The 16,022-nt window shown below is 47.7% G+C and overlaps 5 protein-coding genes across 5 annotated transcripts; 2 read left to right on the top strand and 3 right to left on the bottom strand.

Moving 5' to 3' along the window:
- Positions 1-1,477: 1,477 nt before the first annotated feature.
- On the bottom strand, positions 1,478-3,274 carry BDV37DRAFT_260067 (TPR domain protein). The gene has a single exon (XM_032083212.1). It carries the CDS (start codon positions 3,244-3,246, stop codon positions 1,543-1,545), a length of 1,704 nt encoding a protein of 567 aa, XP_031936863.1. The 5' UTR covers positions 3,247-3,274; the 3' UTR covers positions 1,478-1,542.
- A 601-nt stretch (positions 3,275-3,875) lies between these two features.
- BDV37DRAFT_287466 (uncharacterized protein) lies at positions 3,876-5,866 on the bottom strand (the record flags this gene model as incomplete). Its single annotated transcript, XM_032088110.1, has 8 exons — positions 3,876-3,942; positions 4,069-4,224; positions 4,329-4,366; positions 5,069-5,197; positions 5,253-5,375; positions 5,434-5,499; positions 5,586-5,700; positions 5,832-5,866. 8 exons carry the CDS (start codon positions 5,864-5,866, stop codon positions 3,876-3,878), a joined length of 729 nt encoding a protein of 242 aa, XP_031936862.1.
- Positions 5,867-6,168: 302 nt separating this feature from the next.
- BDV37DRAFT_260061 (putative FAD monooxygenase) lies at positions 6,169-8,703 on the bottom strand. The gene is made up of 3 exons (XM_032083211.1): positions 7,626-8,703; positions 7,268-7,561; positions 6,169-7,213 (listed from the first exon to the last, which is right to left on the bottom strand). Exons 1-3 carry the CDS (start codon positions 8,274-8,276, stop codon positions 6,248-6,250), a joined length of 1,911 nt encoding a protein of 636 aa, XP_031936861.1. The 5' UTR covers positions 8,277-8,703; the 3' UTR covers positions 6,169-6,247.
- Positions 8,704-10,307: 1,604 nt separating this feature from the next.
- On the top strand, positions 10,308-11,848 carry BDV37DRAFT_275173 (uncharacterized protein; the record flags this gene model as incomplete). Its single annotated transcript, XM_032085350.1, has 6 exons — positions 10,308-10,321; positions 10,374-10,569; positions 10,678-10,947; positions 11,002-11,547; positions 11,597-11,621; positions 11,760-11,848. 6 exons carry the CDS (start codon positions 10,308-10,310, stop codon positions 11,846-11,848), a joined length of 1,140 nt encoding a protein of 379 aa, XP_031936860.1.
- Positions 11,849-12,071: 223 nt separating this feature from the next.
- BDV37DRAFT_260057 (DDHD family phospholipase) lies at positions 12,072-15,517 on the top strand. The gene is made up of 2 exons (XM_032083210.1): positions 12,072-13,402; positions 13,460-15,517. Exons 1-2 carry the CDS (start codon positions 12,392-12,394, stop codon positions 15,395-15,397), a joined length of 2,949 nt encoding a protein of 982 aa, XP_031936859.1. The 5' UTR covers positions 12,072-12,391; the 3' UTR covers positions 15,398-15,517.
- Positions 15,518-16,022: the final 505 nt, after the last annotated feature.

Genomic DNA, 16,022 nt, shown 5'->3' with positions numbered 1-16,022 from the left:
CGGGCAAGCGACGATTCTTATTCACGGCGTTCTAAACGGCGGCCGCGGTTTTCGCGATTTTGCCGTCTCCATCCTCTCCACCCGTGCTTTATTGTAAGGAATGAGACAGCGAACAACTCACCCATATGAAACACACATGAATACCGCCTTATAATCACGAATATCTAACCGCGGCAACCTCGGAAAATTGGTCAAGATCAGCCATCAGGAGAAACGTAAGCAGATTTGAGAATGTTTGCGGTTTACCAGTAGGAGATCAAAACACGTGTAACTCACTCTCGAGGCGACTTTCTTCCCGATACGACAACGGCTACTGCGTAGTACATACACAGTATAGCACTCAGTGATGACTTCATCAGACCCCAGTCACCACAGTACTTATTTTGGAGCTTTCTATTTCACCCCTTCCCTTTCAAACTAGTTTTTCTAAGTAACGTCCTCATTGCGCTACTTGATATATTTATTCACCCTGTCAGCAGCTGCACATGTCAAACATATCATATGCATCAAGCATTGCATTCGACGCATGTTGACCTCATACAGCATCGGTTGACCAGTCGACGAGCTACTATACCTGAATAACATTACTATAGGAAAGCTAGGCGAGGAGCCATAGCATTCCCAATTATCGCTAGGAGTAAGCACGAGCGCGATAATGAACCATTTTGTTTGTCACTTTCAGTTGCCGTCGCCAATTGAAGTGGATTCACAACTTCTTTAGAGCGCCAGCGCAACGCAAACTTTGGCATTGTGGAACCATTTCGTCGGCAGGCCTGCTTCTTCGGGCGAGAAAGTGGACTGGATTTTTTGCCATCACAGTGGATCACCACGAGCTAGGATGCAGGCGGCTGTACTGCGCAGTACAAGATGAATGGAGTTCCGTTCTTCGGAGTATTTGAAGTTTTGAACTTCTCGGGTATGTTCCACGGTGAGCCACCTGTCAGAATCAGAGGGGCCCCTTAGAAAGTGGGCTTGAAGGGGTTTTATAGAAACGAAGGCCATTGACAATGAAGCGGTGTAAAACAGAATTTGGTGACGGTGGGGTTGGTGCCTGAGAAATACGGAGGAGATTATACATACCCACTCTTGTTCCGAGCAAGAGATCGTCAGTGAGGGGGATTGGCATGGTGTGTTGATCAAAACTTAGGATGGGCAAAATCCTGTGCTCTTTCAATTTAGACTCTGCAGATCTCTGATGATACACAACCGAAGAATTTCAGGCTATTCTTCTCCATCAGGAAAGGAGCCTGTTCCATGGCACAGTAGAGTGTTTCCGAAACCGCGCAGAGTATCCGAGGTAGTGCCATGCTTCTAGAATGTCTGTCAGCCTTCTAGCGCCCGAGTGCAAAGGATGCAGAGAGAAGCCATACGAGCACTTACTTGAGACAATCCTCACCTCACAATATCAATAGAGTGGAGAGATAAAAGTTGGTAAGCTACAGAGTGAAAGTAGTGATGAAACGTTTGGATTTCAAGGGGAATCGTCAGCATAATTTGGGAGTAATTACAAAGATTAGAAAAAGTTAACGACAGGTCAAGATACTATAGCGAAGGATCAAAATTACAGTTCTGCTCAGTATCACTTCGGCGACAGTAGCATGACGATTGGATTCGGACATCAGCTGTAGCTGCTGCAAGCTTCAATTGCTGCTTGATAATCCTTGCCTCGGCAATTCGCCCAAGCTTAATCAGGCATTCATGATAGCCGTGCAGCGACCACACGTTGTTCGGATGCTGCAGTGCACGAGGTAAGGTGTCATCTAGGCCCAGATCAGCACTATACACTGCCGACGCTTCTTCAACCCGCCCTTGCTCGAGTAGAAGAGCACCATAAGCATGCCGAGTTGGCTGCATCCATCCCCAGGGTTCATCGTAAGGAAGACCGTCATCTAGAGAGATTGATCGTTTCAGGTGATTAAAGGCAGCATCATAATTGCCCCGGCGGTACTCCAGTTCTCCGTCAAGCATTGCCTCTGCAATAGCTAGTATGTCAATGCATTTGTTGTTGAACAACATGCGGGTGGATGCAACACGCTTTAAGGCTTTATGGAAGAGCTCTCGCTGCTTATCTGCCTGGTCGACCTGTCCCATTGCAGCGAACGCAACGCCTTTTCCGTAGTGGATCATTGCGGTTGTCACACAGTACAGCTTTTCGTCTCGTGGAACGTCAAGTTGCATGATATCCTGCCACCGGCCGAACCGAATCAAGACATGTACCTTCATTGCCAAAAACCCTTCAAGCCAATCGGCCATTGGTGGTGACTCGCGACGTAGAAGCTCATCTGGGATGGATGACTCCAGCTCTTCAGCAGTATTCAGGGCAACCCTCGACTGCCCCGCGAACATAGCAGCATAGATTCTAAAATGATAGTCATGAGACCGGTAAAGGGTGTAGAAGTTAACAGCTCCTGCGCGAGCAAGGAACTTCTCATCGGCTCGGATCGCTTCAGAGTTAGATGCAATTGCCTTCCGATAATCGCCACATAGAATATCCAGATGTGTAGGCATGTGATTGAGATGGCCTGCATCAGGTACCAATCCACGGAGGTTGTCCGCAGCCAGAAGAGCCGTTTCGGGTGCTCCCGACATCTCCATCAGATGGATGTACATGTGCAACAACCCAGGGTGACGGAGAGCTCCGTCCTGTGTTAACGCTCGCTCAAGCACCGTCTTGATCTCAATGGTGCGTGCGGTTGGTGCCGGCTGACCCGTTTGCAGATCCCACAGCTCCCATGGTGTCAGGTTCATCAACGCGTCTGCATACAGTGTTGCGACGTCTAGATCATCTGGAAACCTTTGGTACACAGATGCCATAGCATCGGCGTATCCCTGATTCCACGACGAGCAGTCTCCTAATGGCTGGTCCTGCGGGTATCGTTTCTGGACAGCTTCGATAAGTGCCGATTCTACGGGCCTCGCCGTAGTCTCGTGCTTTCTGGCATCTTCAGCTGCTTGATGAGTGCGCTGGACTGTCATTTCCAATTCCCGCCGGTCGAAGAATTGCCATGGCTTGTTGTAGTTAGGACCTAGGGCATACGCAAGCCCCCAGTACACCATGGCACAAGCGGGGTCATATTCGAGGGCTTTTTCGAAACAGTGAACTGCCTCCTCATGGTTGAAAGCATATGTCCAGATGAGCCCTCGATCAAACCAGGTCTGAGCCTCGGGGCTGGCGGTGGCCACCGGCCGGTGGAACGACCCCAGATTGTAGTAACCGTCTGTATTTTGACTATGGATACTCATCATATGTGATCGACTAGGTGCTAAATCAACCAAATAAAAATGTGTCGGTATCACTTCCGTCAGATGTTGTTCGGCAGAAGGACAGACAGCGAGCCATTGGGAATTTCTATAAGGTGGGGTAATTTCATTCGCCCGGCATAATCACGATAGCACTGCCCAGGAGCACCTATAATTACTTATTGTCCCCATACAGTCAATGTATCCCAAAAAAACCTTTGGGTTGTTTTCCACTCTTCCTTTAATTTGGTTGGTCTAAGCGGTTATATACTTCAAGACATTAAGACATTTTATTGTCGCATGCTTCGTAAACAGCACGACATTGCCATTATTCGACGATCGAGCGCCAGCGATAAAGAGGGCTTTTTCTTGTTCCTTAGATCGCAAATTCTAGGCTCTTCGTCGTTTGCAGATTGAATTGCCATGTCACCCAAAAAATATTGTATTTAGAAGCCATCATTGAAAACGCCTCGTGCCAGAAACAAGATAGACAGAGCCTGTGATAGCCAGTTCTCAAAGCTCATTTGACAATTCTCTTTCGTCCACCGACGTATCTTTCCCAAGGAGACACAAACTGGTATATGCATTTCGTTCTCGCATGGTGTTTCGTAAACGACGCCCGGTCGAACCTTTCTCTACCGCAGCCCCAGGTCCGTCATCTCGACGTTGTCTGCCGATCCCATCCAGAGAATGTTGTTACACCTATATGAAGTCGAAGGTCAGCGAAGGTTTCTTTATCATCGTGAATTGAAACGAAAGCACAATCGGTCCTCAAGCGGAGAGCTGCCCATCCGCCAAACCCCAACCATGCAAGAGCAATAAGCATACCGAATAAGCACAAGTCCAAGAGTTCCTGTGTTCTTTCCATCAATGAACTCCTCCGTGTCCCGCAATAGCACGTTCATGTACGAGTCGATGCTCTCCAGCTTGCCCTTGTACTCGGTCTGACCCCACTTGAGACGAATAACCATCTCTGTACCGACCCTATAACACATCTGTTAGACATGCAATACTCGCGGGGTCTGGTTTAGCCGGAAGAAAGGCTCAATGCGATCGAAAAAGCGCGATTGGATGATATTAATGCGTACCTAGTCTGCAAGAAAGGGCGGGGGTTGACTGGTTGGAACTGCAAACGAAGTCAGCATAAACCAAAGACACTGTGTTAACAAGTCCAGCTGGACCTGAATTGTAAAAGAGCAAGTACTAAATACTGACACTCATGGTTATGGTTGTCTAGTCAGGGTCCGCGACTGAACAGTTCTAAAGATAGCGTAACCCGTTTGATGATAACGTGTCGATTCGGCAAGAGGATAAACAGCCAGCTGAATCAAAGACTAGTTCCAGCGCCGAGGTGCTGTTTGTGCTGGTCGCGTGTTGAGCTAGTAAAAGGATTATCGCGGTCGCCAACTCTCGCCGGCGAATTGAAGGTTCCTTGTCAGCCAAAAATGCAATATTGCCGGTCTTGAAGCAGCCAATGATAATATGCCTCCAGTCACCGCCTTTATCCGAAGTCAAAAAGCCAACGTAGGTACATCAAGTTTCAGTAAAAATTGCACTCCTCAATATTGCCATTTATTGATCCATCCTGGCCCCTTGTATATGGCACATATGGCTGGTATCCCTCATTATGTCACTTTCCTCATGTTCGAAAATATCGCACTGCAGAAGCGATAGCATGAAGATACTACTAGATGTTTCCAGCCACGATCACCCCGGCAGTTTAAACAGAAATGATAGTAATGAGACAATTCAGAATGCTATTGTAGACCAAATAGCCATCAATGGTACGGTATCCTCAGTATAATGAGACCTCTCAAGCTCTTCCCACCTCCCAGGTAATTTCCTTGATGGAAACTTCATCTCCAGCTTTCTCATCATAGTCATACCACTCGCTCTCTGACAGGTCGATGGCCGTGAAAGGAGTGGATGACTCGGTGCCCTTAGCCTCCCATTCGCCCTAGTTGCCTATTAGAATCACCTCTAGTCGTTTACAATGATGAAGCGCCACTCACATCAGCTTTGAACTCGGTAAATTCAAGACCGCGGCAGTCAATGTCGATCACTTTCCGGCCCTTGCGCTTTTCGTCTGCCTCGTACACATTTGGACCTGCGACGATAGAGGCAGAATGGGTTTTCTGGTCACACTTGTTAGCTGCAGGCAGGGCGAAGCACTTATGGAATGAACAAACTGACTTGGCAAAGCTTGCATTTCCAGACAAAGTTCGCCTCTCCGCGGCTTCCAGGGATTTCGTGTTGCTCCTGCATAATTCATAAGTAGCCTGAGTCAAAGTAATTTTTAAGAATTGATACAACGGATGAGAGGCGATAGGCCAGACAGGACTTACAAAACGGTTGAAGCTGACCCAGTTTGGGTGTGTCTCACGACAGGACGTGCATTGCACCTTGAAAGTGTAGTAGTAGGGGTTCTCAGGAGTATCTTGAGGGCGAAGTTCGGTGACTCTACACTAAGGTGAGCTACTGCCAGCGATTATGAGGTCCGGGAAAGCTATGCAAATAAATGCAGACAGAAGGCGAAAAATCATAAAGTAGAGCTTGTCATAATTTGGAAACCACATATAGAGCACACTTACCCTGTGAGTTCAGCTGAAAGGACTAGAGAAAGCATCTTGTTGGCTGGCTGTTGGTACAGTTGTAATGCTGAGCGCACTCTTGAAGGTCTTGATAATTGATCTGTGCGGGGAATGACTTCCGCGAAGAGAATGATTTATGTAGTCACCGTGGGCATCTTCCGCGCACACACCACCAGGAACGTTGCTCCCATAACAATGACATTCCTTGCTACACAACTAACAATACAGAGTATTTTCGGAATTATGGTCCAAGCTTAAGATATATGTTCTAAAGGGAATACTTCTATTGCAGGTATTTATACAACAAACGCCAAGAATGCGGGTCATACATAAGTGCTCAAACAGGGCCAATGTGACAGAAAGACCAAAGTGCTATGTACATCAAAAAGCTATAAAATAGACAGGTTCATCGTGAATCAAAGACGACTTTGCTGTTGGTCCTGGCCCAACGGCTTGGTCGAGAAAGCGTTAAAGTAGGCGTTCAGGGCATCCGCGGTGCCGCTGCCTTCCACCAACTGCACGGTACAGGCAACATGGCTGTCTGGGCGGCAGACAACTACACCTCCCATCTCGGGGTCAAAGCCAAGCTTCTCGTGTGCGGCGAACTTGGCATTGGGGACTCTCACGTCGGGAATGTCGTCCGCGTAGATGTGGTGGTGGTAATCGCGGAGAATCTGGGGCACAGCCTCCATATCGACCTGGTTCTTCTGCGCAGCGTACACCAAACAGAGGGTGAAGAGCTTGGAGTGGGGCTGGTGACGCTCAAAGAATGAAACATCAGCAATGTCGGATCTGCGGTAGACCGACAGGAACGAGCGCTCCTTCTCTAGGTTTGCTGCAAGATCTGTGATGGCCTTCTTTGTCTTCTCCTGTTTACCTGCGAAGATAAAGATACGGAATGCACCATTAGCTGGCACCTCTTGCTCCAAATGCACAAAGTTGGCATCTGCCAGTCGAGTGACTGTCGAGGGCGTGAAAGAGCGTCCTGCGGTCAGTCTCACACCAGGAACGTCGAACAGAGACGACTTGGCCGGGTGACTAGCATCCCAGTTGAAGACGTTCGGCTTGTAGGCAACGCCATAACCGCTGGTAAATTCGCATGATGATTTGAAGGTCTTAACAAACTCATCCTCCTCGTCACCGCCAGACGCTACAGTGGCATGGCTAGCGGAGCCAACCTCTCCAGCAGTGGGACGGCGTTTGGAGAACAGGGCGGCGTATTTCGCATCAAAATTTAACAAAGTCTCTGCAATGTCTTTGCGCTCGCTCTCGTATGTGCTCAAAGTAGAGCGATCGGCGAGTCCAGATTCGACAGCATGGATCTTCCAGGCCATATTCAAAGCGTCGTGGAATGCAGTGTTCATACCTTGGCCGGCCTTGGGCTAAAGGAGGGTTAGCTCGAAGAAATGTGTTTTTTTAAAGATGGCTTGACATACACTGTGTGTGTGGCAGGCATCTCCACCCATGAAGACTCGCTCGTCCAGAGTATACTTCTCGGCGATACCCTGCCCAATTGGGTAAACAGAATACCACTCTACGCGATCCCATTCAACCCAGTATGGCTTCAGAATCTTCTTCGCAGTTTCTTGAACCTCCTCCGCAGTCGCCGTCTTTCTTGGGTTGAAGTCGGGATCCGAGGATGAAGCGATCTGGACATACAAACGGACCATGTTGTCCTCACGGGGAATTACCATGATCGAACCAGCGTCAGAGTGGATTGTGCACTTGGTCTGTTTTGAAGCGAAAAGTTTGTCAGTGTTTGATCAGCCGGACCATGAAGATTGGGATTCTCACCTCGATATCAGGGAAATTTGTCCTCACAACACCGTCCATAACACCCCACACATAGGAGATAGGATCCTTGTGATGGATCTGGATACCGAGCTGCTGTCTGATAAAACTCCGGGCTCCTTCACCGCTGAAGAGATACTTAGAGCGGACGGTCTCGATCACGTTGGTGTCAAGGCACTTCAGCTGCACTTCGACGGGGTAGGTCTCGTCCAAGCCATCATTCTTGAATCCGGTAATAGTCCAGGGTCTCTCAACCGTAGTACCGGCCTTTTCGATCTCGTCCAAAAACACGCGCTCGATCTTTCCCTGGTGAACAAGGGTTGTGAAAGGATATCTAGTGTCGATGAAACGTGGGCAACTAGGCCAGCTGCCAGTGCGATGAATGCCTTGCTCCCCGGCGAGAGGATCCCAGAATGCGACATCGTAAACCTTGGCGGGCTTGTAGGCCATGATTTGGCGCTTCAGGCCGAGGTTACGGAGAATCTCAGTGGAACGAGGCTGAATACCATCGGCGCGACCTGTAGCAGTGGGGACTGGGCGGTTGTCGATGTGCTTAACCTTATAACCCCATCTTGACATACACAGGGACAAAAGAATGCCAACAGGGCCTGCGCCCACGATGACAATATCAAACTTCTCTTGGGTTTGAGCCATGCTGGCGGCAAAACGCGATAATTAAGCTTTTGATTGCTTTGGTATTCGCGGCTGTGGGGATGAGGATCGACAAATGACAATAAGAGGTAAAAGTTCTGAAAGATCAAAGCATCACCAACATGAATAAATAAAGAGGTTGAGTGAAAGTGTTACAAGGAGAAGAAGTGAATCTCAAAGGGTGAAGCGCTCATTTATGAATAAATGAGAGCTTGGTGGAGGGATCCCGAGGAGCAGTATCGAAGCCCGCCACGGGGAACCACAACGGCATTCATGTTCGGTTGGATCGACGGGAGATGCCATAGATAGTTTCTCAAGTTGGGGTATCAGGTAATGAATTGCAGCAGGGGAGGGTCCCGGGCTAGTAAGCAATATGGCATGGCGGTATGTCATTGGGGGGAAGTACAACTGAGCGTGTGGGGAAGCACTGAGGTCAGTGCCGTCGCTCGTTCCGAGAGTCTGGAGTCCCTGCGGAAGCGAAAGTCGGCATGTGGAGTATTTTCACGTGACCTTCAGTATCGGCAGAATCGCCGGGATTCTGCACTGATTCTGCCGCCTGTCATTGGTCACTGAACATGCCGATGCTTTTTGCCTTTCAATTTAACGGATGGGGCTTCCAGTATAGGGTGTAGGAATGAGGAATATGGAAATAGGCTCGGCGATTGTGGCAGGCAGATGCATTAGGAACACTAATCGGTGAACCGATTTGAGTGCTGATGCTTCATATGTTCACTTGCAGTACGGAGTACTACTAAATTCGCCCATGACTAAGAGTTAGTAGTCCAGGTTTTCACCATCCAATCGACATCACTACTAACGTATACGCAAAATTACCGTGTTTATGATCCAGGCTAGTCGTTCTGAGTCCCACTTTTACCGTCTTGATTTCCTTGACTACTCCGGTATCAATCATGTCGAGTTGCTTAGGTTAAGTTCCCAACCGGCGAAGCAGTATTGTTCTTCGCTATCCATTCCAAGGGCAGTTGTCTTCGGGAATAAGGTCTACGGCAGTTGTGGGAGAGAGCCTCAGTGCTTCTCTCTAGACTTTTCTAAACAACCCCTAGGTGATGGGCATTAGTATCTAGGATTATAGTAGAGCCTAGTCAAAGTACAAAGAGCAACTTGTATGCTTCCATTGCAGCAGGGGCGACTTTCTACTTGTTGAGGATATATCGTTCTGGTCAGTTAAAGACCGTGATGTCATAATACTAGTGCCCGTGTACTCTGTACTCTAAACCAAATCGGCAATTCTCACGGCATGCCGAGCGGACCGGCCGATTGGCAGGGCATGCAACTTCCTCCTAACATCATCTATTAGGACGTACAACACAGGAAAAGATATGAAAGAGAATATGGAGTGTGTGGATCTTACCTCAAGGGTAGAGGTAATGAAAAATACACTTTGCTTATCTTCATGGCAACGAGGCTTGGACAATTGGAGCATGAACCATGATTCTCCACAAATCGATGTACAATGCAGTATGAAAAGCAATGAGTCAGGGTTGGAGTGAGAAAAGAAGGTAGTCACGTATAACATTAACATAAAGGTCTATTGTTGGTATGTGTTCTTGTTTTTTGTTACGGATGGTTGTATATAGCTGTGGCTTGAATAGTAGTCACTCTACTATACAATCACAGACACAATCAAATAAAGTCCTATTGTTGTCGTGAATACAACACCTATCATGAAATTTGCTATTGTTGTCAATACAAGACTATTGAATAGTACTAGAACGCTTCCCTCATTTAAAAATAGGATATTCCATAACTAGGCACTATAGATCCCAACTAGCGCCTCGTCGCCGATATTACGATGCCTTTGAAGGCTTCAACAATAGTAAATAGTTGGCGGAGATATCGATCTTGAAGCTTTTGAAATAAATATGGTTTGTCTTGCTAAACTCCGTACTAAAACTCCACCTTGGCTATTTAACTCCATATCATTCTCTATACTCTTTCTTACCGCAGAACAGACGTCAACATCCTCTTCACTCTGTCCAGATTGCAATGAAATTATCTTCGGAGATTCCCATCATGTTTAGTCCAGCGTAAGCAATTGGAAATCCCAATCGACACGGGTTGAGATACTAACTGCTGCAGCCAAACGCTTCCCTATGAGGATGTCGCGAAACTTAATCCCTTCTATGAGGAATATAGATCTTTCTGGAATATGTCCCCCAAGACAGATGATATCACTCCCCCTTTTGATACATCAACAAACTCTTCGCGATCAATTGGTCCCAGGTCAGAATCTGATCAGTCTCTCTACTCCCCAGAAATCTTGTCGCTTCCTCCGGTACGTGATGTCCAGCCATTTTCTGTTGGAGCCTCTGCAGTAGAAAGGCTTCGCGTGGCTGTTCATGACGGACATGAGTATACACCAACCTACAATACACCCCCCGAGGCCATGACCAGTCAGGTTGCAGTCTTGGAGTATGATAATCCTTGCAAGCAACCCATACTACCCGTGCAGGAACCCATTCACATCTGCGAGAATGAGTCGTTCGGACTCGATCACATCGACAGCTCGCTTTGCCAGACACGGTCTTCGCACAAAAAGCTCTTTGGGAAAAACGGTTGGCTCGGAGGAACAGCAGACCTGGGATACCAGTCGAGTGAGAAACACAAATCAAAGAGTCTCAAAGATCTGCGAAAGAAGATAGTGGATGGATTTGTAGGTCTCTCTGCCAACAAAATGACATTGCTTTGTGTACTAATGTTGGATTAGACCGAAGGCATGGCGAAGGCCTCGCTGACAATCATTCATGAACCCCGTGGCATGGAAGATCAACTACCACAATCGACTACTCCTATCTCACTGAATCCTCCAATACAAGCGATGCTGTATTCAGAACTGGAGGTCATGATATGTGTCAGTGCAAATGCATTTCTCGTTCAACAATATCGTGAAGGTCGACTTTCAAAAGAATCGATCAAGAGAATCAAGGACTACTGGGGATCAAAGAACAGGCCATCAGTCGTCGAGTTCCAGTTTGATCAAGCCACCCAACAGCGCTTGATCTCGGAAAACAAAAGGTCTTTGAGATTTCATGGAGAGAGCTCAACAAATCCAGTCCTTCTCAGTTCCAACCTCCATAACTGGAAAGCAATTGTCAAGGAGATGAGTATTCGCACCTTCTGTGCTCCTGACAGTGTAATCCGTAAGCACATGCACGATGTGTATCAGCTCCTTGACATGCTGGGATCCCCCATTGCCACTTTGGTTGTCTTCCAGAAACTGCACATACGAGCACTGTCCTTGATGGGGAACCACGTCGATAGATACAATTATGCCGACTGACAACGGTGACAACCAGTTCCAGGTCGAGACAATGGCCCCACGCAAAGGTAAGTTTATTTGCCGGTGCTAGTTTGGTGGAGCGTGGAGCTAGACACCGAAAGACTTTCACGGCCACTCATGTAATCCAGATTATTGCATAACTAGTACCTGTTTTGCTTCTTTTGATTGACCGTTGAGCGTCGCAGCTTGTTTTCAGCTTTTGTTCTTGCGAGTGTTCTTCTTTCTCCACATTGTATTGGATTTCGGTCGTTCACTTAGCTCCACCCTCATATAGTTGCTGTTTAATAGAAAATTACAATGATATCTCTTCCTCGAAAGCAAGGCCACTCTACACCAAATCAGGGGCTGTTGGGAGTAGTCACTGCCTCCAAGACTGCAGACGACGTGTCTTTTGTTTCTGATTTTTCTAGGCCAACAAATTCCCGCGGGAAGCCAAGGCACGTGTGACGACGTCATAGGCTCAGACGCGGACCACGAGCAACAAAAAGTCACCGTTGGCCAAACATGCACGCCTGTCGACCCTTACCTGCAAGAAGGTCGCAATCTGGACCTCAAATGATGCTTGTCTCGCCGTTGCCACCATTGTTCTTATAGTTTACCCTCCCTATTGCGCGCGCTAAGCTACCCAGAAGCTATCATTTATCCCGATCCTCCCTTGCTGACGCGAGTTTAACACAAGACAGCGTTACAGACCGCTAATCACTGCGTGTTTCAGCGATGCTAGTCCTATGCTGATAGATTTTATCTCCGCGCTCATTTTTCCCCCTTTGAAGATCCCAGATAATAAGCGTATTCGGTATCTTACGGAGTGCCCACAATGACGGGGCCGATCCATACTTACGGCCCGACATGTCTTCTGGCAAATGATGATCCTGTACCTTCTTCCTGGCATTCGTTAGACGAGCCACCGAAAGTTCGCCCTCAGTTCTTCTACGTATCCTCATTACCTATTGACGATCCATTGACGGCTTTACCTCCGCCGTCCAGCAACCAAGGGCCAGGTAATGAAAGAGCTCCACCTCAACCATTCTCGGTCAAAGACAATATCGCACTCGAGGAGTCCTGGTTGTCTTTGCTACGCACTACAAAGTCTGAATTAGCGGCGAGAAAGCATTCGCGTACGGATGCTTCATCAATACGAAATGCGGGAATAGCGGTACCTGGGAAGGAGTTCCTTCTTGACACAAGTTGCAAAAGGCAATCGGGAAGCCATGGAGATAAGAGTTGGACTGGGAGTCATAAAAGTTGTCCGAGTGCTCCTGGCAGCGTTTTAGGCGATGAGGCATGTCGCAGCCCAGAGACAAGCGTCAAGGATCCCGGAGACAAATCTCGTGTTCCCCATTCTTCAGATCGCGGTATGGGTGAAAGCGATAGGTCGGGCATTCTCAGTTATCGCAAGAGAGAGCCATCCCCGAGCGGTAATTTCAAGTCGACTAGACGCAGGACTGCTGGATCCCCGCAGAGTGAAGATGCAGCATCCGAGGGTACTGAAAGTACAAGCTGGCGTGGCTTCCCCTCTCGTGGGGGCACCATCAGTGGCTCGCCGTTTGCAAGGGCCCCTCTAAGCCAATCTGAAAGCGTATTTGGGCGCTCGCTGGAGTCTACTTCGTCAAAAGATGGAGATCAAGTGCACCGAGCTGGCCACCAGCCCACCACGTCTAGCCATGCCACACAGAAGCCGTCGGGGTTGAGGACGAGCGTATATCAAGAACAAGCTCCATATGGCTCTCTAGATGACTCTGACAATTCTAGTGATAACCAGGAAGCTCGTATGAAGATTCCTGTAGGTGTATCGCGACTCCATCTAGTTGAATTACCTAATTTGAAGGTAAGACTTTTATGTCCAATGCCCCTTTTGTTCGAAACCGAGCGTTAAACTTGATAGATGAAACCTATATACTGGAGTCCTCTACATGATATCTCAAGCGTGCTTCGTGCGACATGGTTCTACAAGAATACCATGCTGCCCGTGGAAACAGAGCTTGCCAATAAACTCGAGGATGGCTACGTATATCTGAAACCCTGGTCGGAGACATGGCAAGATGAGCTCAACAGCTGTGTGGAAAACGGTGCAGACGCCGAAATGAAAATCGTACACAGATTATGGCCGAAAGATGATACGAAGCGTCTCAGTTCAGTCACTCTTACGCGTGATCAAGAAACTTCAAGTCCTATTCCGGGTGGACCTGAGAGACTTGCCACCCCTAATCCGGCTATCGCCTCTCTTGATGAGAGCCGGGCTGCTGGTGGACCAGCTGCACATTCAGAAGCTGTTAAGCAATACATTAATTCTAGTGTGATTTATGTTGATGGCAGAGATGCGCAAATTCTTCGACCCAGCTTATTGCCGTCAGTATCCAGAGGAAGAAGGCCACTTAGTGCAATTCGTAAAGGACGGCAAATTGGCATACCGGTTGTTCGTGGCTTCAATCGACGATTATGGGACCAGCTACATCCATCTAAGCCTAATCCTGTTGATGTCAGAAACTACCTCCGGAGCACTCAGTCCCGCACTATGTCCACAGCAAGTGGTGGCAGGCAGATTTGCTATGCTTGTGCCATAGAAGAGATGCGCCCCACACCGACTGATCTAGTACTTGTCATCCATGGCATAGGTCAGAAGCTGTCGGAGCGTATGGAAAGCTTCCATTTCACACATGCTATTAACGCCTTTCGAAGGAATATAAATATGGAATTGAACAGTGAGCCGGTGTGGCCACATGTACGCCAGGGTCATGGAGGTATCATGATCCTCCCTGTCAATTGGCGGTCGACTTTGTCTTTAGAGGATGCCAACTTCGACTCCCAGGGCGTTGAGGATCCAATTAGCAACAAGTTCACCCTTCACGATATCACTCCGGAGACGATACCTGCCGTTAGGTCTTTGATAAGTGATGTCATGTTAGATATTCCTTATTACATGTCGCATCATAAGCCAAAGATGATCCAGGCAGTTGTCAAAGAAGCCAACCGCATCTTTCGGCTATGGTGTAAGAACAACCCTGGTTTTCAACAAAATGGCCGCGTGCATTTACTTGCCCATTCCCTCGGAAGTGCAATGGCATTAGATATCCTCAGTCATCAGCCTACCCATGTACCCGATATTGATTTCTCCAAGACTAGCATTCCTGGGGACATATTCGAATTTGACACTAAGGACTTATTCATTTGTGGAAGCCCAGCTGGGTTCTTCTTACTGCTCAACAAAGCGAATCTTTTACCACGGCGTGGAAGGGAAAAGCCTGGCTGCGAAGGTGATGATCTAGTGCGTGGTGTGGCAGGAGAAGCAGACACATATGGATGTTTGGCTGTGGATAACCTCTACAACATTATGCACACTACTGACCCAGTCGCGTACCGTGTTAATGCCGCCGTCGACAGCGACCTAGCCAACTCACTTAAAGTAACTTCTATCCCCAGCACATCAGCATCATTCTGGAAGTCGTTCGGTAGCGTGTTTCGCTGGAGTTCAGCTCCATCCATAATGGCCGCCGCCAATGTAGCACCATCTCGTCCTGCCGCCATTTCAAAACTTCCCTCCAATGTCGAGCTTGAAACCCACGACTTCACCCGCGAAGAGATCGCGGAAAAACGTATGCTTCTTCTCAATGACAATGGTCAAATAGACTACTACCTTTCCGGCGGTGGCGGACCCTTAAATATCCAATACTTGAATATGCTGAGTGCTCATAGCAGCTACTGGACCCTTTCAGATTTCGTGCGATTCCTTGTCATAGAAATCGCTCGCAAGCAAGGTAAAGACCATACCATTCCTGCGTTTCGGGCTGAGAAGAAGAAGAACTGGAAAGTCCACAAAGGTTGATCAATGTAGATGGTCTTCGTACCAATTTTGTTACTCCTTTATCTGTTCGCATGTTTATAGCGGTTGAGGTGTTATTTGGTGTGATATCCTGGTCGGACGCGAGGGATAGACATGGATTTTTTTTTTTTTTTTTTTTTTTTTTTTTTTTTTTTTTTTTTTTTTTTTTTTTTTTTTTTTTTCTGCTACAATGTTGCTCATCATACCTCCCGGGAGTTATTCGGTTGTTAAGTTATAACCCGCCATAGGCTATGCTAGATACCTTTCGCTTTCATTCAAATTGACATAAGAATACATACAATCATAGAACAATTACAGGCCCCTCAGTGTATGACTATAAATCTTCGTTGATCATTATAGTCCTGATATCATGGGTAAGGGGTGCTGTCCGGTCAGGTTAGTTACATAAAGAAGCATACGGGCATCCCAATAACAGGGACTTATGTATACAGATCGTTAGCATCGTAATGTGACGGCCTCAATCTTCTTCCTACGCGTGTCTCCTCCCCATCAGTCAACGCTTAATCTGTATCAGTTTTAGAGATTCAGCCGGGGAGGTGAAGAATGATGACGCATACAGCTGGAAAAGTTGTACCGCAAGGATACGCAGGTGATATCAAGTTAAAAT

Source organism: Aspergillus pseudonomiae (assembly GCF_009193645.1).
Source record: "Aspergillus pseudonomiae strain CBS 119388 unplaced genomic scaffold BDV37scaffold_94, whole genome shotgun sequence".
Classification (NCBI taxonomy): domain Eukaryota; kingdom Fungi; phylum Ascomycota; class Eurotiomycetes; order Eurotiales; family Aspergillaceae; genus Aspergillus; species Aspergillus pseudonomiae.
Note: the sequence above shows the minus strand (reverse complement) of the source record. Positions and strands in the feature narration are given on the sequence as shown.